Source organism: Cyclopterus lumpus, chromosome 3 (assembly GCF_009769545.1).
Source record: "Cyclopterus lumpus isolate fCycLum1 chromosome 3, fCycLum1.pri, whole genome shotgun sequence".
NCBI classification, from domain to species: Eukaryota; Metazoa; Chordata; class Actinopteri; order Perciformes; family Cyclopteridae; genus Cyclopterus; species Cyclopterus lumpus.
Window position 1 is genome coordinate 20,327,639 of NC_046968.1, and position 26,540 is coordinate 20,354,178.

Consider the following 26,540-nt stretch of genomic DNA (forward strand, 5'->3'; position numbering starts at 1 on the left):
TCAACTTGACTACTGACCCACTTTGTAAATGTCCCTTGGTTTTCCTTTTTTTGCTAACTTTAGGATTTTATTCCAAAATGTAAAACTATAGATATTTGCAGTAATGATCTAACTGCTGAACATGGCTGCTCCCATAAGCCCACAGTAAAATCAGTGCATATTTCTTATGACAAGGATGCGTAGAAATTCATCATCATCAGTTACAACACGCTACATTCAGAATGTAAAATTAACTTTGACCTTTTATATTTGGTTATCACTATTATATCACTGAATGAGACTTCTAACACTATTAATATTGGGTTTTAATAGTGTGTCTTTTCCCTGGAAGCCAGCCTTTCATAAGGTTTACAGGCAGTGTGGCAGTAAATGTCCTTTACAGAGCAATTGACACACAAAGCATATACGTGAAAGGTCAACTGAGCTCCTTGAAGCTGCCAAAAAAACTCTCCGACACACTTTTTTCAGTTTACTTAATGTCAAAATTGTCATACAACCATATTAAATGTTACACTGTTTTAGGACTAGCTGTATTGTCTGGAAATAGGCAAGCAAAAAAAGTATGAATTGGGTAGTCTTGGTATAGTACACATGATAAGCTATACTGTCTCCACCATAACTGCAGAATTAATGTTTACTGCTGTACGATTAATACATTCAGTGATTGTGGATCCACAGCAGTGGCGTGAGGGATAGTTATTCCCATCTTCATCATTATTTGAAAAAATATAGGGTAACTTTTACACTGACACAGTGTTACTCTTGTGCTATGACTTGGATAACATACAAAAAAGCTCACTAATAGGCCGTATTTGTAGGCCAAGCCTTGCCTTGTTTCATTAATAGATCATTATCCAATTAAATGTTGGCCTATCATTAAACACACAATGTGGCACATTTATTATGATTGGCACATTTAACATATGATGAGATGTTGATCGACTTGTTTGGTCATTCCTAACCTAGTTGACTCGTCATTAGATAACAATGTGGTGACCCAATTCTCACCAGGTTTTACATGCATCATATTGCATTTCCCAGGTTTTGAACAAGGAAATTTAAATCAATGGCAAAGCCTCTTTCTACCTGACAAATGTAAGTGTAATATTTACTCTCCCTTTAGCTTTGTTTTGATATCTGCGAGGTAAACGACCAGGCTCTTTAGCAGTTTAACGCTCAACTATGTTCACCGTGTCGCTATTAACTTTATCTTCCTGCTATTGGGTCCTGGGCAGGTAGTGTATAAGGGGGCTTTTACCCCTATTTCCTTAAAAACAGCTGTCTGCCGCTGCTGGTAATGAGGTGAATGAGATTGGGGGAGACAAACCAAAACAGTTGAAAGCCCAAAACAATGAGCTGAATGAAGCTAAAATGCTCCGTAGAGCTCAGGAGAATCGGGTTTGTCATCAGCACTTTCACATAATACATTGTCATTTGACCCATTGTTTGTATTAGAAAATGATGGGGCAGATCTTACAGGGAAAAAAAGGAAGATTTAAATCCTATGCAATAATCCTCCAGATGCTTTGTCAAGGGACAAACCAGGAAACAAATATGGAGATCGACAGAATAACGATATTTTGGATGATGATTTTTTTTTTTCTTCTAAAGAAACAAATAATTCTTTAGATATTACATTGGCAGTAAACGCCATGGCGAAGTGCAGTGTACAGTCTGCTGTGCTGTGCTGTTGTTGCCGTGGCTCCGCCCACCCCGTGACGTTTCAGGGAGAGTGTTGAGCCGAGAGAGGAAAGCAGCTTTAATTGCAGGGCAGAGAGAAAAGCCAGCGATGGCTTCGCTCAGGCAGGAGCACCACTACGGGCTCTCCTGTGGAAAAAATAACAAAAACAGCCCCAACAGGACGCTGTACCATGTCAAGCTCACCGACACGGCTATCAGAGCGCTGGAGGCTTACCAACAACTCAAGGTACCTTTACCTCGGCAGTTTGTGTGTGTGTGTGTGTGTGTGTGTGTGTGTGTGTGTGTGTGTGTGTGTGTGTGTGTGTGTGTGTGTGTGTGTGTGTGTGTGTGTGTGTGTGTGTGTGTGTGTGTGTGTGTGTGTGTGTGTGTGTGTGTGTGTGTGTGTGTGTGTGTGTGTGTGTGTGTGTGTGTGTGCGTGTGTGCGTTTGTTTGTGCGCGCGCGCGTGTGTGTTTGGAGATGATTTTACTCTTGTTAAAGTTGTCGGCTGAGCTTATTTGTGTTTTCAAAAGTTGTCTCACTGTCGCAGTTTTGTTGAATTACTTTTGTATGGATAGTTGTTTCTCTTTTTATTTATTTAGTTTTAGTAAGCTATAAATAAATAAATAAATGAGAGTCGCTCCAACTAGTTTAGAGTCACCTCTGAATCAATTGGCTCCATCGCTGAGGAGCATACCACGACTGAACCCTGTGACTGTCGGGAAAGAGGAGCCCGTCAGCTGTTTGCTGGGAAGCCGTCCTTGTGCTTCAAAGTAAAGCAGAGAGCCTGCATTCTGCCAAATTGATTGATAAGTAGGCTATTCTCATAATTAGCTCCAGTAGATAGTATTAAAAGCACACGGGCATCATTGAGTGCGTTACTTACGTGTAAACACATAACAGCGTATATTTTTGTTATCTGGACTCATTTAGATTACAGAGCTGTGTTAATGCGTGGAACTAAGTCACAATAAATGCCTTTTCTCTTTCTCTCACCTCAGATCTCTTTACCAAGTGAGCCATCCATTTGTTTCAAAGGAAACCAAGGGGTAAGTTGTGGTTTTTATTACTCTTGTACAAGTTTAGCGAAGTGTGCACTGTGTTATGTTGTTAAATCCAGCAACAACTGATGAGATCAAAATGCAGATAACCTTTTTTTAAACCAAGGGATATTCATCCGCATACACCAAGGCCTTAGCCCAGTTCTTTAAATTGATGGTTTTGTTAAGAAGGCAACATATCACCGGGACATTAAGTTAAGACGAGCATATGCCAAATAATTTCTTAAATTCTACCAACTCAAAGAAGCTTTCGTTCATCACCTATGGCTGTTGACTCGCGCGTCCCACCATACCGCATTAGCGCTGAGGTGGGAGCTTATAGCTGGACATCCCCAACAGATAGGAGGCATGCAGGTTACTGGGTCAGACTGGTGACTGTGGAGAGGCTTTGTTAGGTCAGTGAGCGGTGCTGGGAAAAAAGGACACACACACACACATATACACATAAATATACACACACACACACACTGACAGAGGCAGAGTCTGCAGTAGAGAAAAGGAGTTATCGTAAGTCAAATGAGGAGCCTTCAGTGACGGAGAATAACTTCGTGCACCACATCGTTCTCATTTGTGGAAATGAACGTTCAAATGAGTGTGTATTCACTGCATGTTGTACACTTAGACACTCTAGCACCAGTGATGCTCTTGAAACTGAATCATAATCTGCCGTATCTGGCCTGAACTATGTGTGTTTTGACTAAAGTCGGGAGCAGCTGTGTCCTTGGGGAATACTTTACTTTTAAGTCAATTCTAATTGCATGGGCTGGTTGGAAAGAGTTGCAACCCCCTTCCTGTCACGACAGGAGGAGCTGAGTGGTGGTGAGTTTTGTGAAGGGGCTTGTGTGGTTAACAGACTGGATTAAACCTGTAAGTGTGTGTGTGGTCTTGGAGTGTGTGTTGCTCATACTTGGGCTGAATTTGATGCTCTAAGGTACACAAGTTAGTTTTTAACTGAAAAGAGTGTCCATACTATTATTATGATCTGATGGGTGGGGCTTTCTAATTAATCCAGGTAGTTTCAGTAGAGTCTCAACACAAGCTCCAGCATAAACTGCCACAGGACTGTCTGCCTGAGAATTGTTCCCTGCTCGGGGTGTTGGAGGTTAGAGGTCAGTTGGTCAGCTGCTGGTTTTTTTTCTTTCATTTTTTGTTCTGGCTCTGTATATCCTAATTGCAAAGGCATGAGGCCTTCACAGGAATATGTGTGGCATTAAATTACGAGAAATCCATTCCACAGCTTCATAGTTTTCTTCCGAGAAGTAGTCCGCCATAAAACATGGCTTTATGATTGGATTCAGACCCATTTTATCTGAGAAACTAATGCCCGTAAAATGAAGCGCGTTTAAATGGACACGCATCAATCTAGTCTATTTAGTAGGTCACTGGCTTTGTCCTGAGTAAAATGCCTTTTAACAGAAACAATAAACAGATTACATTGATTACATGGTTCTCAATATGGATGAGACTCGTGAGCTAGTCAAATATATCACAGTGCTGTTTTAGATACTGACTCAAAACGTGTTTGGAGACTGGAGGCCTGTATCTTAGGTATTACACCGTGACAGTCCATCTTTGCACCACTGCTTTTTCACACTCTGCTCCCTGTGGCGCCAAGAGCTTGAGTTATTAGCCAAATTAATGTTTAGAGGTAATCACAGGAGGCATAATGCTCTTGATTACAGCGTGAGGCATCATGAGTTTGCATTAGCTTTCCCTGTGTGTCTGACTCAGACATTTACAAGTTCGTGTGTGTGTGTGCGTGTGGCTGGCACAATTTTGCTGCAGTAATAGCTCTGCAGATGACACGAACTCTGCCCTGCTAATTTTCCTGGCTTATTCCCAGGTTGGAGTCCCACTTTTTCTCTCTCTCTGTGTGTGTGGAGAGAGAGCGAGAGAGAATACATCTTGTATGCCTAAGTGGTGTGTGTGAGTGACGTACTGCATGCTGTGCATCCGCATTAATTTTGATGCATTAAATGCTTGGATTCGTTTGCTACTGCGTGGGTGTGGCAGGTTGTTTTGTTTTTTTATCTCTGTGTGTGTGCGTGTGTTTATGCTGTGTCCTGTGTGGTCTAAAGCCATGATTTATTCATGTCCCACCTCCCTGTTTCTATCCTGCCTCCTCTGCCCATTGTGCAGTAGTCTTTTGCCCGGCAGGACCGAAGTGGATACCCCAAGGACCCTCTCTCTCGGTGTGTGTGTGTGTGTGTGTGTGTGTGTGTGTGTGTGTGTGTGTGTGTGTGTGTGTGTGTGTGTGTGTGTGTGTGTGTGTGTGTGTGTGTGTGTGTGTGTGTGTGTGTGTGTGTGTGTGTGTGTGTGTGTGTGTGTGTGTTTGTGTGTTTGTGTGTGTGTGTGTGTGTGTGTGTGTGTGTGTGTGTGTGTGTGTGTGTGTGTGTGTGTGTGTGTGTGTGTGTGTGTGTGTGTGTGTGTGTGTGTGTGTGTATGAAAGAGAAGGGATCTTTGGCACTTGCTTTTCTATGAGTGTCTGCATTCGAGTGTATTTGTGTGTGTGTGTTTACGCTGAGATCCTCAGAGTCCCCCTCTGATTGTGTGTTGTCTCCTCTGATTTGAATAACAATGAGCGGGGGAATGCAGGCTGTGTGTTGTCAACCTCTTTGGATCACCCAAATTGAATCGAGTACAGTCAGCCCAGATGTGTTGTGGCCTGCCCTCAGGGTTTGTTTGTGCCCAACATAATATAAACTTCCCTGCTGTGGATCTAATGGAGTAGAGACCAAAAGGGAGAGCACTGCAAACATCCAGTTATTTACCCATGACCAAAGTTTGAAGTCTCGACTTGAATCGGGCATCTGCGGGTGGGGGGGTTGCACTTTTGCTTCCATCGCAGTGGGCGCTAAATGGTCAAAGACATAGGTATAGAAATTGGAATATTATCTACATGACTGCAATATAATGCTCTGTAATAAGGTTCTCTATGCATAAATCATCTTGACACATAAAAGGGCAATTAAGACTTTTTTCACATTGTAAATGAGCTTTCAGTGCACTTCAGTGATCTCTTCAGTATACTGTATAGGTTATGTATGATATATATATATATATATATATATATATATATATATATATATATATATATATATATATATATATATATATACATGGCGCGTTCAAGTGGCCCTCTGAGATCCAGCGGCTCCGGCTCTCGAAAGATGTGCTCTCTTTCCGATTAAGCAGCTTGAAGATATGGAGCACATCTTGACTAGATGAGGAACGTGTCCTGTGACACTGAGCTAATGAGGCATAAAAGGGCACTTGCCCCCCCCCCCACAAACACACGCACGCACCTACACACACACACACACACACACACACACACACACACACACACACACACACACACACACACACACACACACACGTGTTTCATGGTATAGTCCTGCATGTGTGCAAACAGAGCAATCTCTGGAAGAACCCACCTAGCTTGGGACGACAGAAGGAGGTGACCCACAATGTGTTGAAGTGTTTGGCCCTGTGGCACCTGCCAGAGACTTATCGTTTTTGGCATTGGAGGGGGGGGGGGGCCTCGGGGGATGCTTTTGGCACAGCACCCTTCCTTTTCCCCCCTCTTCATTTATGCCTAACCTCCTCTCCCCCAAATACTGGAGCTTGCAGCTCTGGCAGTAGCTCTGTCCTTCTGAAATTGCAAATGAAAAGGAATGGAAGGCGATTACAGACTGGGGCTTGATTACATGCACTGTTTCCCACTAAAGGCAGCCACATTAATCACCAAGTGCCAGCATGTGGAACTCGGTTAGGGAGAAGACCCTGCGTAGCTCCAAGCATTGACTAATTGACTGTGGGATCATAAACACACACGAAAGCACGCAGAATCTCTAGTTTCTCTCTTTGTATGTCCTTCTCTGCTGCCCCCCGTCCCTTGCTCCTCCACTCGGCCGGAGACACAGACACACATTGTGTTTTGTATGGCTGCCCTCCACTGGGGAGGGGACTCTTCTTAAATGGCATGTGTCAACTTGTGGCCCTGGGAACGATTTGTCTCTTTTGTTTGTGATGAGATGATGAGAAGTTTTGTTTAGTGAGGATGAGGGTGGTGGCTGGCTGGCTGTCTGAGCGTATGTATACATTTGTCTCTGTCCTTGTGTGTCTAAGCCAGTGGCGGAGATTTTTGGCTGATGTCTAGACTCTAGTCTTTCTTCCTCCTCAGCCTTATGAGTGGCAGTAATGCTGATTACACCCTGGTGAGAGGAGCTGGAGCTGAGCCTCTCTTTGCTCACGCTGGATTAGCACAGACACACACACATGCACACGGTTTGCATTAGCACCGGGCCCAGAGTGACTTGCCTCCTGCTGATAGCAGACAGCGGTGGTGGCGACAGGTTTCACTCCCTCCTCCTGCACCTCCTCCCTCTCCTCCTATCAACCAGAAAGGGGAAGCAGTGCCATGGCATCCCACTCTGGAGCCGAGGAGGCCAGAACAAAAGACGGCCTGTTTTCAGAAGGCCATTACTCAGGCTGCAGAGGATGTGGAAACAATAGCCTGCATGAGATCTACACCCAGACCCCACATTCAACCAAAAGCTAGCAGGAAACATAAGCCCTGTGCACCGACAGCAGTCTCTCACAGTTGTTGTTCAATCGACTTTATAGTTTGATAAAGCCAGGAAAATGAGCCACTGCCGTCCTGCGTCTTCAACTTGTGGAGACATTTATGACAGTAAAGAGGGAACTGTGACTGATTTTAAGATACTGTCGCCACACATATTAACTGTCTTTACTTTTATTGTTTTAAAACTTGTGTTGTGTGTCCATAAAAGTGATAAGAAAACAAAAAGACCAGAAGAGAAACAATCTTAATGATACAAATAAATGTAACGCGAAATTATGTTTAAAACTAATTGTAAAGGCTGACTTGTTTGCTCTACCAAATGTCCACTGCATGGCTCTGCTCGTTGTGATACCAAGTATATTTTTCGATTTCGCTTTCTACTGCAGATGTTACTCCATCACTGGGATTCATAACTGATTCATATGATGTCATTGTGACTTCAAGTGAAACTACCCTGACATCATCTTTAAGGGAATAGGTTGAGTACACATATTGTCGAAACAAGGTTTTCAAAATTGACGTTGCCATAACCAAGTTAACCACTAACTCTAACTTCAATAGTCACATGCATGCATGACATCTGACCTCTGTATTTAACCTAAGCGGGCGGGCTGCTGTGAACTCGGGGTTCAGCGTCTCGCTCAAGGACACTTTGACATGCGGCCAGTAGGAGCCAGGGATCAAACCGCCAACCCTGTGGCTATAAGGACGACCCAGTTAAGTGATTGTCTGTCAGTCTTGTGGTACATTTAGGTTGCTTTCTAGTGCAATTAGATGTCACAGAGGTCGAAATGAGGGAGATGAAAAGTAGTTGGTAGTAATAGCTTGGAGTTTCCCTCTATTCTCTTTTTATATGCAGTGCTTAAGTTTCCTGTAGGTTATGACAAAGCCTTACATTTTCGGGGGGGTCAGGGGGTAAATGGAACCACTACCTTAATGTGATGAAAGATGAAAACATTTAACCTTAAATTGTCTTTATCTTAAAAAAAGATTCCATTATTATGAATACAACAGACGTATTTTCGAAATGTACAGACGTACACCCACATGCAGACACACAATTGCAGAATAAAGTGTAAAACCCATAATCACAGATAGCACTGTACATACTAGTATTTCCGGTTTATGGATAGAGGTGCCATTCAATACTGCAGGTAACAACATATCAAACCTGAAGCGGCTGCTTGCATAAGCTGGTGGGGTGAAAAGTTTAAATTCTCTTTTCCAACATGATTAATTAACTAGTGCATGCCCAACATTTTCCGAGGCCCAAGGTAATGAGTATGTGCTGATTTATGCGTGTGTGAAATGGAGGGAGTGTTCTGTTCAGTTCAGTGTCGACTTATCTTAATGAGGCGAATTGGAGTGTTTGATTGACATCTCTCTCCTGCAAGCTTGGTCACACCCGTGAAGCAGTCTCATCTCATTCCATCTATTTGATTTGCTTGAATTTGTATGTGCATAAAGAATGAGCCTTCAGATAATTTTCCTTTGACAGACTGCATTCAAGTTTGACAATTTTAGAGCAGATGCACAGAAACAACCGAACAGCTGAATTGAAGCAACAAGTTGTGAAGCTTGCAGACGGAGAAAAACAGATGGACACAAAGACATACGCCAAAAGTAATGCCTTCGAGAGAGATTGATGGCACAGATCAAAAATGGGAAAGTTTTTAAATGTTCTGGTGACGAAGGCAGAAGAGGCAATAATGAAGACGGATCAACCAGGGGGAGACTGCCCGAGCTTTGGTAATTAGAATGAGAATGGGAAATGTTAAGAGTTACAGAGGCATGTTTTGGGTTAAGAATTGCCTGTCTGGAGGTGAATATGTGAAGTTAGTTGGCACCGGGGCTCATGATTTGGGCTCAACGAATGCATTATATGTTGAAACACACTTTTCTAGGTTTGCCTCTTTGCCTTTTGGCGTTTCGGGGTCACTGAGAATTACTCAGTCGTAAGTCACTCCCAAGTGTAGGGCAATATTTGTATTCACTTCTAATGCATAGACCCTTGCCAGCAAGTGTTTTTGCCATCTTGTTTTTTTTTCTTTATTAGTGCCTGTTTTGTTGCTTTTAGTTTTCTTTTGCTTCATTCAAGAATCTCAAAGATCCGGAGCAAGCCACAGATTCCCTGAATATTTTACTTGAAAGGAAGACAATAAATATTTCATTATTGATGTTAAGTTGAATTCTTTAAGTCCTTTTATTAACAGCGCCTCTCTGTTTGAATTGCCATGTGTGTCTCTCAGGAGAATGCACCAGGCAGTGATGCGGGCCCCAGTGTCTGGGAAAGAGAGTGCTTGTTGTAGTTGGCATGGCGGGGGTCTTTAAGGCCACCCGCAGAGGTCATACGAGCAGCCACCACTGGATTAATGCCAGCCAGTGCCCCAGGGTGCGATGCTGGGCGTTTGCAACAGCTGAAATCCTCTGATGGCACAACTCGGTGAACACAGAGGCCATACATTATTAATTGCTGTTACTGTGGAGGAAGATTGGAGGATGATCTCCTCACTGACTGAGTAGCAGAGGCTTTGTATCAAACACTAAATTAAAACTAATGTAACACACTTAATTTTCACCTAAAAGTGCTTTTCATCTGCAGCTCTTCCAGGCATCCTCAAATATGGATGTGTTAACTCACAAAAAACTCTTACAGATTGGTTCCCATTGTCAAACCTTTCAATGCACCAATAACTCCCAGGAAATCACACTTGAAAGTTGGCTTTAACTGGAAGTGTAATCCAAAACAAGCAACAGGGCTCTTCACCATTTGGCTGTTTCAAGGAATCCACATGAGCAGCATTTACTAGGCAGACAGTGAACCTTTTCTATTTAGAAAATTGTGCTTTCTCAGTACAACAGCCAAGTAGACATCGACCGTAGCCCTTTTTCTCCTTTTTTTTAGGGAGATAAGAGCTGCAACTAATGATTATCATAATTGTAGGTATTAGGAAGCTGCCCTTCAAATTGCTTGTTTGACCAACAATCTAAAACAATGATATATTAAGTTTAACATTACATAAACTTTATAAAGGGCTATACATTCTCACATTTCAGAAGCTGGAGTGAGTGATGGGTTGGTATGTTTGCTTTAGAAATGACTTAAACCTGCATATTTGTTTTGCCACATGGGGGCAGCACAATAAGCTGTATACACTTTGACGTATAGCAAACTTGTTGGCAAACAGAAGGCTTACACATCGAGCAACATTAGCATTAGTTAGTCGTTTTTGAGTTCCTCCGACGAATGTAAGTTCAATATTTACCCTCCCTTTAGCTTTGTTTGTGGTCTCCACGTTCTGGCTAGTAAATGCTCCACTATGTTCACAAGCTTGTCAATTGTGTCTTTGTGTCTGCGTGCTGACTAGCTTACAGTGGGCGCCTAGAGCTTTTTAGCTTAAAACAAGGAAAACATCGATTAGAACAGTGAGACTTAACTGCAAAAAGAGTCTAAATCCGCCTGTGAGGTTGTGCTTGGGCACATGACAACATGCCCACAATAACAACGTCAACATGCTGATGTTTATAATGTTCACTCTCTTCGCTCTTTAGCTTGTTACGACTAGCGACACCTTTAACATCACATGTTACTTTAATGTGTTGATTGATACTGAAAATAGTTTAGGATTCATTTTCTGGTTGATCAGCTAATTTATTTATTGGCTAATTGTATAAGCATTTATATACTGCTGACCCGGAGTGGGGACATCGTCGGGCGGTGGAAAGAGCACTTTGAGGAACTCCTAAACCCGGCCAACATGTCCCCCGGAGAGGGGGCAGCGCCGGAAGACTTTGGGGTGGTTTCACCCATATCCCTGGCAGAGGTTGCTAAGGTAGTCAAAAAGCTCCTTGGTGGCAAGGCGCCAGGGGTGGATGAGATCCGCCCTGAGATGCTGAAAGCGCTGGACATTGTTGGGCTGTCTTGGTTGACACGCCTTTTCAGTGTCGCATGGGGGTCGGGAACAGTGCCCATGGACTGGCAGACCGGGGTGGTGTTTCCCATCTTCAAGAAGGGGGACCGGAGAGTGTGCTCGAACTATCGTGGTATCACACTGCTCAGCCTCCCGGGAAAAGCTTATGCCAGGGTGCTGGAAAGGAGGCTCCGACCGCTTGTCGAACCTCAGATTCAAGGCGAACAGTGCGGATTCCGTCCCGGTCGTGGAACAGTGGACCAGCTCTTTACCCTCGCAAGATTACTGGAGGGGTCCTGGGAGTTTGCCCAACCAGTTTACATGTGCTTTGTAGACCTGGAGAAGGCTTTCGACCGGGTCCCTCAGGGTTTTTTGTGGGGGGTGCTGCGGGAGTATGGGGTGCCGGACCCGTTGGCACGGGCCATCCGGTCTCTGTACGCCTGCAGTAGGAGCTGTGTTCGTCTCCTCGGTAGTAAGTCAGACACGTTCCCGGTGGGTGTTGGCCTCTGCCAGGGCTGCCCTTTATCACCGGTCCTGTTCGTGACCTTCATGGACAGGATATCTAGGCGCAGCCAGGGGGCGGAGAGGATCCGGTTCGGGAGTCTCGGGATCGCCTCTCTGCTGTTTGCGGATGATGTGGTCCTGTTTGCCTCCTCGGACCGTGACCTCCAGCATTCACTGGGGCGTTTTGCAGCCGAGTGCGAAGCGGCAGGGATGAGAGTTAGCACCTCCAAATCTGAGGCCATGGTGCTCTGCCGGAAACCGGCGGATTGCTCCCTCCAGGTGGGGGCAAACTGCCTACCCCAAGCGAAGGAGTTCAAGTATCTCGGGGTCTTGTTCACGAGTGATGGTAAGGTGGAGCGGGAGATCGACAGGCGGATCGGTGCGGCTGCAGCAGTAAAAGAGGCGCTGTACCGGTCCGTCTTGGTGAAGAGGGAGCTGAGCCGGAAGGCAAAGCTCTCCATTTACTGGTCGGTCTACGTTCCAACCCTCACCTATAGTCACGAACTCTGGGTCATGACCGAAAGAACGAGATCTCGGATACAAGCGGCCGAAATTAGCTTCCTCCGTAGGGTGGCCGGGCTCAGCCTTAGAGATAGGGTAAGGAGCTCGGACATCAGGGGGGAGCTTGGAGTCGAGTCGCTGCTCCTTCGTGTCGAAAGTCAGCTGAGGTGGTTCCCATTAGAGGTTTTCCGGGCACGTCCAACTGGTAGGAGGCCCCGGGGAAGACCAAGGACACGCTGGAGGGATTATATCTCCCGGCTGGCCTTGGAACGCCTCGGGATCCCCCAGAATGAGCTGGAAAGTGTTGCGGGTGAGAGGGAAGTCTGGGTCGTCCTGCTGAACCTGCTGCCACCGCGACCTGACCCCGGATAAGCGGCTGATAATGGATGGATGGATGGATGGATGGATACATCATCTTTTATGAATCTTCATATTCATAAAGATGGTGCTAATCACCATCTTTATCTGTAGCACCACATTGGATGTTAAAATAACAAGGCTTTAAACTCATTACTATTTAGTTAATGGAAATGTCTAAGTGGTCATTAAGTACTTTTATGATCTTGTGAAATTCTAACAAAACTGTCTCATGGTGAGAAATAATCTCTCTGACTAGCTCTCCACTGTGTTTACAGCATGTTTTCTGTCCTCCGTCTCTTACAAACAATGAGACATTAGCCTTGAAGCTTTATGTGTGTATCATTGATGGGATACACAGGCAGATATTACATCATCTCGAGATCATTCGATCATAAGTAATGTCACACATGCTACAAGCAAGCTGGCCTGTGTGTTTCAGTGCTGGCAGTGCTCGGCCGTGTAGTGAGTATGAATTCCTGTGGTGAAAGCCTGCATGTAAAGACATGTGCAGCGCGCTGATAAGAGAGGAGAACCAACTTCTCTGTTGCTTTGTTGCACACTTGCATCAAAACATCTGATGTGACTTTTAAGGACAGCACAAGAGCAAAAGGCCATACTGATGAATGATTAGTTCAGATTCAGTGCACAGCCTTTTAAAAAACAAATTTATAACCAGTTTACCTGACAAATTGCACAAAATAAAGTTAAACGTTAAATATTTTAAAATAAACTTGAATTACCTATTGATTTTAAAAAAAACATTCCATAAAGCAGTATGTGGATTCTTCGTACATTAGTAAAAAAATAAACTCATGAGTATGAGGAATATTTAAACGTATGTTGTCCTTAAACCTGCTATTTTGGAGCAGCAGGACTAAGCTATAAACACAACATATTTAATTGAATATGGAAAACATGCTAGCAAACCTTTGCCTGTATACCATACATGTGAGGTCATACTCCCACCCGCTGTAGCTTATGTGGATGCCAGTGTCACACACAGGTGGACATGGTTGAATGAGTGGGTTGGCCTCATGTGGGAGCAATGGGACACAGCCGTATAAATCAAAGGAAATCCCCCAGGATAACTTTACGCTTAAAGCTGCTTCCCACACCCCCAAAAAAAGATGGCAGAGCTGCCTGCAGCGTGAAGAATGGGATTGCTGGATAACGGCTGACTTCGCTGACGCAGTTAGGAGGCAGTGAAGAATACTTGTGATGACAGTGGGGATCTCCACTGCACACAGACCTTTCACTCTAAGATTTAACTTACTATATTTCCTGAAGTTCCTGACTTGCTGTAGCCTTTTCTCCCCTACTCTCACTCAAGTGCACCCTAAAACTCCTGTGGTGCCTCTGTAGTGTAGTGCTGAACAGTTCCCATACAGCTAAATGAAAATACCAGTGAAGTAGAGAAGTATTTCAGAATTCTGCTCTCAAAAACAAGCAATTACATCTTTTTCAGTGGTCAAATCAGTGTAGATTCTTTCTTTTCTTTTTCTCTGATCCTCATTTTGCCTGATCTGTTATTATATGTGTGTGCGTGTGTTTTCATGTGTGCATTTGTCTGCCCTGGAGGTTGCAGCCTTGGCTCTGCTGCGCTCCACTGAGTCTGCCAGGAGATCTCATGGACGCCTCAGTGGAGCGGACTCTTAAAAACATTGTTTACCCAAAGAGATTTATTTAAAGTTACAGAGCGGCACAAAGTCTCTCTCTCGCTCGCTCGCTTGTGTGTGTGGCACATCTTGTTTTCATCACATCTCAACGCAGACTTGCATGTGGCTGCGTTCACACCAAAAGCGTTGCGAACTTTTGCTATGAACGCAGCATAAGTGGTGGATTGCCGTGTTTGTGTTTCCCAAAGGCATATATGACATTTTATTTCATTGTAATGTTTCTAAACCGATCATCCATTGTAAACAAAGTACTTTGTAGTCCAACTGCTGTACTACATGTTTACAAGTTCACATTATCTCGCAGATTGTCAGATTGTCTCCAGTGACGATTATCAGGTCATGCATGTCCTTTCTTCCCATCGTCTGAAGGAATGCATGTCATCTGGATTCAGTACGCTTTTCCCAACATATCGTTCTGTACTTGGATTTGTTTCATAATGCTCATTATTCTTTCTGTGGATATTCGCGTGCCTCAGTAGAAGGTTATACATGTTTTGGTGAACCCCTGACCTTTTTATATTGTTCTTATCATCAGACCAAACTTTCCACCCAAGGAATATTGGTCCCCAGAGGATGAATCCTTTCCTTTTTTTAAACTAATGAGCAGCAGATGATATATTTCCCATAATCTACTGGACTAACTGCCATTACATTTGTTGAGCACATTCATGCTCCTAAGAATGCTATTGTTGGCTGATCTTCTGATATGTCAGTTTGTTCCATTTAATGGTGCAACATCTAGTCGATACTAGCAGGCTTTTAGAGGTAGTATTATTTTAGGATGAACTATGTATTTAGGAGCTTTTAGCTACATTTGCCAGTGTCTAGTCTTTCCATTGGGCTGTTAAGTTGTAAAAAAGATGATTTATTTTCTTTTTGTGATTGCATAAACCTTGTGTTTGGATGGCCCTGTGCTCTTGGCTGCAATGTATTTGGCAGCAGAGTTTGTCTCTGAAATTCTGCTGAGTCGGTGATTGCTTTTCCCAACAAAAAGTTGACAGTTTGAAAAATAAGGAAAGATGCATGAACTTGAGAGGTCTTAAGAAAACACTGGCAAGTTAAAATAACTGTCTGGTATCATTTCAGTCGTGTATTATTATGGACACGTACAAATAACCTGTTTATACAGATAAAAGCCTTACAAAAACAGGAAGGAAGAACTGGCACACGTGGTACTTTGTTTTGGGTGTTTGCTTGTGCAATATTTTGCCAATCATCTGCTTAGAAGTTTTTGTTCAGTAAAATCTGTACTTCTCCTGTTCTTCTGCGTAGTACATCAAGATCCCAGCTCCCACACCAGAGTCACCTACTGCTCTTCGCGTCTTTTCCTTCTACTTATCCAGCGACAGCAAAGACCAACCTCAAGCCAGCTTTGACTGCATCCATCAATACGTTTCAAGGTATGGAGTAAATCAACTGAAAGTTACTACTACTGTGTTTTCATGCATTCAAGTGTAAATCAAGCACTATTTAAAAATGTTTCCCTGAAAACGTTACCCTGCTTTTATCCTGATTCAGGATCCTGTCTTAAGCTCCAAGAAAAACTTCTCAACATATATAAATATTTGCAAAGGCAAATTCTGTAATTAATTAAGCTAAGCTTAATTAGCTAATGTTCCAGATCTATCAGTCAAAACAATTTTAGACAGTGTTTGAACGGATCTACTTGACGGTACCTTGTTGTCATCTTTATTTTTGCTTTCTGTGTGTCCACGTCTCTGAGGGCATCAAGAGAGACATCCTGTACACAGGATGGGGCCCTTTAAATTTCCTGTATATTTCTGGGCTGACCCTCTCATTACTGAGACCTGTGATGCCTTGTTTATGGAGTGGATATGCCTGGAAACAGAGTTATGCTCTGTTGCTGCCTCCTGCTGCCAGATGGCTGACTGTGGGCTGAACTCTAAGTCGTGGCTCCAGTCAGCATCTGGAGCCACGACAAACAACATAACAGCGTGAGGGCGAGATCCTGCTCTCGCTTCCCTCACATTAGTTTTGATATTAAGAGGAGAAATCATCACTGGTCAGTCCTGTTTATTATTGTGTTATGAATATGGGATAAGGGGGAAAAGGCTTTCATTTTTTTTAAAACTTTGCATCATAGTATGTCCTTGATTTATTGACTGCATTAATGCGGACCAGGTTCATGGATTAAACTATTTTTACTTTTGTCCAAGACGATCTTTGTTTTGCAATTGTGCTGGCAGGAGCCACACTTATTCTGGTGATTTCCCACATGCTCTATCCTGCTTTGAACCAGGATATGTGGCTTTCTCACATGCAGCGGACTGCAGAGCTATATCTAGTGTGTGACTTAACATACAGTAACCATAGACCTGTCTGAGCCAGCTCTCACCACAAAGCCACTTTATTCTGCATGGCGTCCATGTTGCTAGCCCTAAGATAGCTTATAGGCCCTTGTCTTTACAGTGTTTGCTGTACAGCCAGCAGAAAGCCCTGCGGTTCAATGGCTCTTTGTGTCTGTTTTGCAGTGACGGCCGCGAGCAGCTGGAAGGTCAAGGCATCATCCAGGACAAGATCACAGTGTGCGCCACTGACGACTCCTACCAGATGACCCGTGAGAGGATGTCTCAGGTGGAGAAGGACAGCTGGAGTCGCTCTGCCATTGAGATTAAACCCGGAGCCACACATCCAAGTAAGAATAGACCAGAGGTCTCTGAGAAGTAAAAACACAGGCTCATAGGATGATACATCTGCAGGTTTTAATGGGGGAGAGGCCAAACAGCTTTAAGCTTGGAGAGGGATCAGATAATTGAATGTGGATTCAATGTCGTCATAAAAAAAACAAAAATAGAAATATAATAGCACCAATAAAAGCAACCGGAATATGTGCCTCACATGAGACAATCCTGTGTTCATTGCTTTAAGCTGGAAACCAGATCTTTTCCTATTTTGATGTGTAATGAAACCAGATGTGCAGGCTGCATTTTAGGTTGTAGAAATGAGACTAAAAGCTAGCTCTCCACTCTTTTATCTATTTTGTAAAATGTTTGGCTTTTGTTTGTCAGGTTGTTGTTCAGTCCTATTTAGTCTAACCTCTACGTCTGGCTTTGAAAAGAGTGTTAGCGAAATGTAAGTTTTGTATTGGTCAAAGTCAGCATCTGTGTTTAACCATCATTTCAGAGATAGAAGCGCAATTCAAAGATTCAAAGCCAGATTTCTTCATGTTTCTGCTATTGAGAAATGTAGTTTGATGGGGGGTTGCATCTCTAAAATATGGCCTACGAAGATAAAACATTAGCTCCATGGGGCTGTAACTAGTTTTTTTTTTTTTTTTTGCAACAACTTAATTATTGTATAGAAATGTCTCACTGTTATTGCAAAACTTGTACAAATGTAAATGTTACCTAGAGGTTTGCCACTAAAGTGACTAGCAGAAATTCAGAAGGGGCTCATTTGTTGCTGCACCATTTGATTTTCGACAGGCAACACATTTCATGCAACGTTTGACAAAGTGTTGCTGTGTCCTTAATTATACCTTCCAACATATTATTGATATGAGAAGAAACATGAACTGGGAAGCTACTTTCCTTCCTTCTTGCACTTTTTTTCCTCTTATCCAACCTTTGCCATTGTTATGTAATAAAGCTTCTTGGCTTGATTCTGGACCCCTGTGTCAGTGCTGGAGCTCCAGGGAAGATTAAACTCTAGGAGGTTGAGACCAAATTTAGACTGTGGCCATTGTGTAACATCAGGCGAAGATGACTTTGCAACATATATGGCCATAGGGAAACATTTAATTACTGCACCCTACATTTGCCTTTCAGCCTGAGGAGACACTCATGAACACTGCATACATCCCACACCATAACTAGCACATACTTCTGTGTATTTTTATCAGGATTAATGGCTGCCAGTAGCGTAATGGTCATGCACAGTGTTGTTATCACTTGGCAGGACATATTTTTGCGGTTGAAAGGAAAGCGTTCTTTTCCTGTAGCTTCGCCCCACTCTGACCTTCAAAGTGCAGATTAACCTGTAATGGGATTAGCACACAGAGAGAGAGAGAGAGAGAGAGAGAGAGATAGCTTTCCCTGCCCCATCGGCCTGTAGCAGCGATGTAAGCAATGATCAATGGGGTGTTTACATCTAATGACAAATAGCTGCAGGCCAACATGTACATGTGAGCTGGGTTAGCAGAGGATATTTAATGAAGGGCACCCCATTACTCAAGCCAACCAGTTAAGACCAGCGAGTATATGTGCAAATGTTTCACAGGTAAAAGCAATGGTGGGAATTGTGAAATCTGTTTGTCTTTTAACTCTCGTCTGCTTTTGTTTGACCTCCTACATAAAAATGTGAAATGCTTTATTTTTTAAAGCTTGCATGACACATTTCACAGAAGTCCTGTTGTGGAGTTTCCTTGCTCAGGGCTTACGAATCGGTTCTCATTAGCTTGAGTTTAACTCTAAATGTCTGGAAATTCCTAAGAGATCTTGTGACTTACTAAGACACATTTGAACATGAAGAATTGTTTTGGATATACAATGCATCAAAACAAACAGTTTTAAACTGTTTTGGAGGCAATGCAATACAAATACAATTTAAGAATTACACTTTATGACTGTTTCACTCGTACATCTTGTTCTCTCTATCTGTTTTTTCTTTTTTTTTTCTTCAGCTAAATGTGTCAAAATCCACAAGAGGCCAGCCCCGCTGTCTGCATCAGACAGCAGCTTCTATAAGCAGTCCACCAACAACAACAAGAAGAACGGCGGCATGGCCACGCCGACCCAAAAGCCCTTGAGGGAGCGCATCATCCACCTCCTCGCTCTCAAACCCTACCGGAAACCAGAGCTGCTGCTGTGGCTGGAGAGAGAAAGAGCCGGCCCAAAGGATAAGGCCGAGCTGGGTGCTACACTGGGGGAGGTATGCAGAAATAACTTGTGCACAATATAGAAACATATTGTACTGTATCTACTGTTTGCGCATCAAGGTTTTGTCAATTTATATGACGTGTAGAATTCAAACTTTAAAAAAACATTGTGGTCACTGTTTCCTCGTGTTGACCTAAACATTTTCACACTGCCTACGCATATGATGTATATAAAGACTACAACTTTACAGCCAGCCATTAACACATTGTAAAATGCCTTTAACACCATTAAAAACAGCCTTTCAATTCAAAAAAAGAAAATGGATGCTAAAGTTTGCTAGCTGTGCTTTTAATTAAAACTTGAGATCTAAATGTTTACTTCATGCTACTTGTGTGTGTGTGTCTCTCTGTCACTGTCACTGTCTCTCTCTCCCTCTCTCTCTCTCTCTCTCTCTCTGTCTCTGTCTCTCTGTCTGTATTTACTGCCCTTGTGCTTGTTGATGTGTGCGCCTGCATGTGGTTTTCGTGTCCGTGCATGTGTGTAATTAGGTCGATGCTGTAATTGTCTCTGCACAGATTGTGTTTGCAGTGGGGCGGGCCGCTCTGTCAGGCGGCCCCAGAAAGATAAATGTCCTCAGAGAAAGTCAGTCTGATGAGATTAGAGAGGAGGTTAAAGCCTGAGACTCTAAGTTTGGAACAGAATCTCACAAAAAGGGGTTTTCTTTTCAGGAATGTTGGATGTTCCACTTTCAGCACATCCAGGACTCTAGTTAGTGACAGTGTTAATATTTTTACTCACTTATTATAAATAAAGGCCATATTGCTGGGCCCACTGGAGGGGAGGGAAGGGAGAACCAGGACTGAGCGGGGCCGACTGTCGGACCCTGCTGCAGTAAAAATGAGGGTTTTCGAGAGGGATTCTGGTGCTCGCAAACATTATTGCTTTTATCCACAGGGCCAGCAAATTTAACACAAAATGAATGTTCCTCGTAATACCTTTTTTTTTCTTTTTTTACAAAAAAGACATAACCATAGTTTCGATAAATGTGGTGGCTGATTTATCCTGATAACACAAGTTTGGAACTGGCCCATTTACGAGTGTACATTTTATTTTACACAGACCATCAAAACTTATACTGCCCCATGCATATTTAATATTCTGGTGTGATTCTGACAGATCACTAGTCATTAGATTCCAGGACATTAATTTACATAATCTAAAATGACATCAAAGACAATAGATTGGAAATGTGTTTTTTTTTGTTTTTTTTAAGAAATTAAATTGCATTAAGACAGGAAATACTTTAATGGGAGTTAGAAGTAACATCTTACGGGGTGTTTTATTTCAGGTGGCAAAAGTGAATCCCAAAGACAGCAGCTACCTGCTGAGGGATGACTTCTACAAGCATGTGCAGAGGGACTGGCCCGGCTACAGCGAGGAGGAGAGGCAGCAGATCAGCAGGCTGCTGGCCAGGTGGGTCAACAAACCTCTAATTAAATCTACCTTACACTGTAGCTATTTCTCTTTGAGGGTGTACATACAAGTGGCTCTTCGCTTGACAATATATCTCGGAAGTGTTGTGTTGATTATTGTTAACAAAGTGCTAATTGGACATAGAAACTCTTTTCCTCTCTTCTCCACATCTTCTTCTCTCATTCTCACACACTTCTACAAGTGCTAATCAACAATAAGAAACGGTTGCATCTTCATACTCTATTGTATTAGTTCACCTGTAAATCAGCATAACTTTGCAGTGACACAAGTTTAAAGTTGAATCTTTGTTTGTCTAACCTGTGAATTGTCTTTTGTCTTTCTTTCTGTTTAACAGGAAGTTGCAGCCACTTATCGGCCAACAATCAAGGAATCTTTCAGAGAATGTGTCGATGCTGAAGACCCCAGAGGATACAACGCTACATCACAGCACAGCAAAAAACCCTGCAGTGGTAAATGGCCATTATAGTTTTTTGACAAATCTGTTTTTTTGTATTTGTTTAAACAAATGTATTGTTTTTAACAGAAAACCATCATATCTACCATCAATACTACACACATAGTCTGACCGCCCTCACCTTGGCATTACACACCAAAGCTTTCCTCCATTTCGTCCTACATACTGACACATTATTGATGCGTGTAGCCATGTATATAATTGTCAGATATTTATGGATATAATTGTTCACAGATGAAAACAGATTTGTCATTTTTACTTCATCTGTCACTGTTTTGTCATGATACGGCTGGTAATTTAAGTATTCTTTGAATGTGTATGTAAATAAGTATATATAGATTGTCTTTGGCTTGTTGACTGCTTACCTTTACACAGTACAGGTAAAGGCTGTGAATGGTGTGTTGTAAGTAGTTTGACATAAGCTCACGGGGTTGTTTCTGTGGTTTTGTTAAAAAAGTCTTACGGTTTATTTTTGTCTTTTTATCCTTCAAGAAACGTCCCGTGCCTTTTGACTCACTGGAAAGGCTAAATGTTAAGAGACAAAGATCTGCGAACCAGAAGTTGCAACAGCAGCCCACAGTAAACGGACCGTTGGACAACAAAGGACACAACATTGCAGCTCCTATGCTCAATCCCAGTTTCCACACAAAGACTGAGTTTCAACGGACAAGTAACCATACTGGTAACCAAAACGGCTCATCAGGGGGCCACATTGGCTTTCCTGTAATGCACAAACTGTCTAGCGCCTCTGACACACCTGTCTCAGAGAGCACAGATCAAGAACCCAAAGAAGGCAGCCACCAGACCCCGCAGGGGGTCTCTGACTGCGCTCAGCAGCAGCAGCTCGCCAGCAGCCAGCACAGGAAGAAGAAATCTAAAAAGCACAAAGACAAGGAGCGGGAGAGGTTAAAAGACAACAAGAGCAGTGAATGGTTGGAGACGAGTCCCGATCTCAAGCAGAGCCTGGACAAACTTGACAGTAAGCCCCTTTTTTCTTTTTCTTATTCTTTACGCAGACTGTACTTGTGACTGATATTAATTAGCATGTATACCGTTTGATCGTGTTCTGAGATCCAACACCGTGTGATGAAGAGGGCTGTTGAGGGATTTCAACTCTTTCCTCTGTTTTTCCTTCCATGGGGCGGTCGGTCTTGGAGAAAGTTCGGAGATATTACTCCATTGCTTCTCTGACTATTTCTGTCTGAATATTACATCTGTTATATGGCAGTGGCCTCATCTCCAAAACACTGTTGTCTCTCCATACTTGCCCACAAAATAACATGTTAACCACACAGACTGTGAGCTGATGACCAGTTGTGTGTTAGGTCTCTCTGACAGAGCCCACTGGTTCATTTATACAGCATAATCTCATAAGCATGACTGTGCTGGCTCTCTTAAGTCCATTCTCTTGGGTCCACAGTGTGTTATGTGGCTGATTGACTCAACAACAGCCCGACCAGTGCTTTGCGTCTCTAAGCTGACAGGTCTCCTGATACCCACAAGCTCTTAGAGGCGCACACAGACACACACACACACACACACACAAGCACGCAGGCATCCATGCACATACGCGCACACTCCAATGCTGCATTTTGCAAAACAAAAATATGTTGCTTAACATTCAGACAATGACAAAGTGTCATACAGTTGGCTGTAATGGCTCAACTTGAGCTCATGCCATTTTCGTTATCCTGTGCTTTCATTCCAGATCCTGACATCACAAATGCTGTGGCCTCTGAGGAGAAGCCAGATTATGTGCTGTGAGTGTTTTAATGTTTTAAAATAATGTTGTTGTGCTCCTCATGCGTAGTAGACGGACTGTATTTATTTCAATTGTTAACATTCATAACAGTTTCTACTGAAACATTCAATAAAAGATTGTCTCCAGTGGTGATAAATGGATGCACCCCTGTATCTTTATCCTTAGCAGCATTCCAAATCACGTAATTTTACGTTTTGCTTGTGTCACACTGCAGTGGCCCTTTCAAAGTACACACTGTTGCATAAAGCATGCATCAATTGGGACTTATATTGCACCTTGAACTTGGACCCTTTTGCACATATATGAGAGTACTGAATCTTCTGGGGAACTAAATAGTATGTTAGTATGGGACTTGGGGTGCACAGCATATCTGTATCTTTATGCTGCCATCTTGTGTCTTAAAGAGGTACTACAACATTTTTTTTTTGAGGAAGTGGCCTTTTTTAGAATAAAAAAGTATTGTTATATACGTTATAGTCTGTGTGTCTTCTTGCAGAACATATGGCGCCATCATGAGTTTGGAGCAACGTGGAAGGTACCAGGAGGATTTCTGTGCAGAGTATGATGAATACAAAGACCTCCACTCCAGGATCGCCACCATAACTCACATGTTTGTTCAGCTAGGATCCAAGATGAAAAGCTTGCACCCTGGCACACAAGAATATAAGGTACATATTTACAACCAGATGTGATCTGATACATGGCATGCATGCAATCATTTCAATAGTATTGTTTTTTATGTAGCACAATTAATATTATGTATGTAAATAACCCAATTGTGTTTTGCATCATTTAGATAATGGAAGACCAAATACTAGAAAAGTACAACAAGTATCGAAAGGTAGGTCAAACATTTAAATGGTTTAAGTTATTTTGTTGGATTTGTTTCATCCTCACACCTGCTACCCCATGTAGGGGTAAGGGACTTTAAGTCCCCCTTCTTGACCCGTCTGGTCCAATTTGGCTTTGCGGCCGTGTGATCCCATCACATGATGGTCTCTAGTTTAAAATGTGTTTGAAACTAGACAATTGTATTCAAATATATTCTGCAATTGCTCCATATATTTACACCTTTTCTTCATCAGTGAAGATACAGTATTTCTCATCCTCGATATACTAGCTGATGTGACAACCTTTTTTTGGTGTTAACTCTCTCTCTCTCTTCTCTCCATAGAGGTTCCCAGGCTATCGGGAAGAGAAGAAACGCTGCGAATATCTCCATGAGAAACTGTCTTACATCAAACAGCTAATCATAGACTATGATGTCTCTCAGGCTTCTTCATAGCATCGGCTCTCCCCTTTATCAGATTGTTTTATATGGAACGCACTTCTTTGCAACAAAATTGCCCTAATGGTTTTTGCCAGGTTGTTAAAACCAGTGTCAGTGTCAGCCATTTTATTGGAAATATGTAAGAGGAAGTAAATATGACTTTTATTGACTTTGTTTTTGACACATGTTGTCATACATTGCTCGATGCAGTGTTCTCCTTTCCATTTTTCTAGATTTAAAGACATGCAGTGTCATTTTAAATTCCATATCAACATTGCCTCATTCATGATACTCGATTTGAAATGGCCCAGTGCAAAAAAAAACTGAACTGTTTGAAGTAATTTTATTTCAGGTTTAGCCTTCATGTCTTATGATATAAATGGTGTGAGATCATTTGACTTGAACCCTTAATGTTTCAGGCGTTTTTCTGGAAGCAAGACTAGTTTAAAGCCGTTGCTGCATTTGCATCAGGATATTAAAACTTGATTTTTAATAAAATCTTTAAAAGAAGTTGATTTTGTATCGGAAACAAGTAAAATTATTTTACTCCTTGGTAGAAAATAATATTTTTAGGTTATGTATAAAGTGTTTTTGCAATAAAAGCAGTAAGGGGCTTGTACTTTCCACCTGAATTCATCTGAATAGATTTTCAAATTATTGCTAATAAAATACTTGCTAACATTTTAAAAGCAGCTGATTCCACTGAGAAAATGGTTTAACATGTTAAGATTTAGTTGATGCTATCTCCCAAATGCACTTGTGTTTAAAGTATTTATTCACCACACCCCTTTCTTTTGAGTGACTGGTAAAGGGACCATCATGCTTGGCCTTGGATGGCTGTTGTAATATTTGTGTGAAGAAGGACCATTTCCTCCCCAAAGCCATTAATGACATTGTTTATTGGTCCCCAGTTCTAGTTTCAGTATTCTAACCCACTGGGTGTCTTTCTCTCTTGTTTTCATTCTTTAGAACTACTGATGTATTTATTTATAAGCCACCTGCCTTTATTGTGCTGTTTGTCTCCTCAGCTTGATGCGTCAGGTCTTGTTAGATCAAAGTGTTTGTCCGTTCCAAGTAGCTGGATTGGAGTTTGTGAGCAGATCAAAGGTTTTACGAACATGTTACGTAACTGACACAGTTGTGACGAGTGAATGGGATTATCATAAAAAGTTGTGGTACTATGTCAAACACTTGCCTGGAGGGTTTTTTAGCCTTCAGTTTCCAGTTAATAATCATTGCCCATTCATTTTTTTGTTGTTGTTGTTGTTGCACTAAACCCAGTCTGAAAAAGGGGACAGTGGACTAGTTAAAAATATTCATGCAGATTGTAATTGTCCAGAATGTTATCATGCAGTCAATGACATGGAAGCCTTAATATTACACTTTTATAGGACAAAATCCAAAAAACTGCCAATATCAACAAGGAGTCATTATCCACACACATCTGTTGTCTGCCTTATATTATTGTTAGCTGTAACATTTAAACTTGTTTTAACCATTTCTCTGTTCAAATGAATGCCAACAGTGGCTTTCCCATATGTTTGCTTTCTAAAGGAAATGTTTCATCATTTTAATAAAAAAAAAGAGTAATGCACAGTTTGATTGGCTATGACGTCATTCCGCATTCATCCGTTGCATTTGTAATCCTTCTCTGTTTTTCATAATCATCATTGAGATGTGTGGTCAGGTGCTTTTCATTAGGACTACCACTTTGGTTTATATTGCGGCTGATATTCCTGTTGACAGCTCTGAGCACATGGAGAAGTTTGATTGGATGATCGTCTCCTGTAGGATTCCTGTAATTCCTCCAATTCCTGCACAAAAAAGATACAATAGTTCAAATAATCTATTCCAATCATTTAGTGGGTGGGAATTATTATAAGGTTTCAGAGAGGGGACAGTTATAATGGCATCAAGTGGTTGATTTGAAGACCATAATTATCTGTGGGTTATTGAGTTTGATGGAGACCATAATTATCTGTGGGATATGCGAGTTGGATAAATTAATCACTGGTGTTGAAGATGGAATATTTTTTCCAAAAGCACTAAATTAATTTTATTTATCTGTGCAAGTCTTAATCACAAGCTACAAAAGAAAAATCATGAAGTGTTTTGTTTTTTGGACTGGAGCTATTTATTTATAAGGCACCAGTACTGCACAGTAGGTGTTTTTGTTTTTGTACTACATGCTGAAAGGAAAGCCTCATCTTAGTCACAGGAGTCGGAGAAAAGAGTATATGTTTTATGAACTGCATTTTACAGATGTGTACCTCTTTTATGTTGTGCAAAGTTCAAAGGAATAAAAACATCAAAGTGATTTGATTTTGTTTTGAGCCTTTCTCTTTGAATTTCCGATGCAGGTAATCTCCATCATTCATTGATTATATAATTAATGTTTTCTTTAATCCCAACATTGTGCAGTGGTCTGAAAATCGACCACACT

The 26,540-nt window shown here is 42.1% G+C and overlaps 1 protein-coding gene across 1 annotated transcript; it reads left to right on the forward strand.

The window, feature by feature from the left end:
* The first annotated feature begins 1,789 nt into the window (after positions 1-1,789).
* LOC117728881 (RNA polymerase II elongation factor ELL2-like) lies at positions 1,790-26,303 on the forward strand. The gene is made up of 12 exons (XM_034529805.1): positions 1,790-1,927; positions 2,680-2,727; positions 15,552-15,679; positions 16,772-16,935; positions 18,922-19,169; positions 20,466-20,590; positions 20,946-21,060; positions 21,558-22,044; positions 22,774-22,825; positions 23,324-23,495; positions 23,624-23,668; positions 24,002-26,303. Exons 1-12 carry the CDS (start codon positions 1,790-1,792, stop codon positions 24,110-24,112), a joined length of 1,833 nt encoding a protein of 610 aa, XP_034385696.1. The 3' UTR covers positions 24,113-26,303.
* The last annotated feature ends 237 nt before the right edge of the window (positions 26,304-26,540 follow it).

Excerpts from the sequence above, each read along its gene's own strand:
- LOC117728881 (XM_034529805.1), top strand. The coding sequence starts at position 1,790 with ATGGCTTCGCTCAGGCAGGAGCACCACTACGGGCTCTCCTGTGGAAAA. Across the intron at positions 2,728-15,551 it reads GTTTCAAAGGAAACCAAGGG|TACATCAAGATCCCAGCTCC; the intron begins GTAAGTTGTGGT and ends TCTTCTGCGTAG. Across the intron at positions 19,170-20,465 it reads TGGGTGCTACACTGGGGGAG|GTGGCAAAAGTGAATCCCAA; the intron begins GTATGCAGAAAT and ends GTTTTATTTCAG.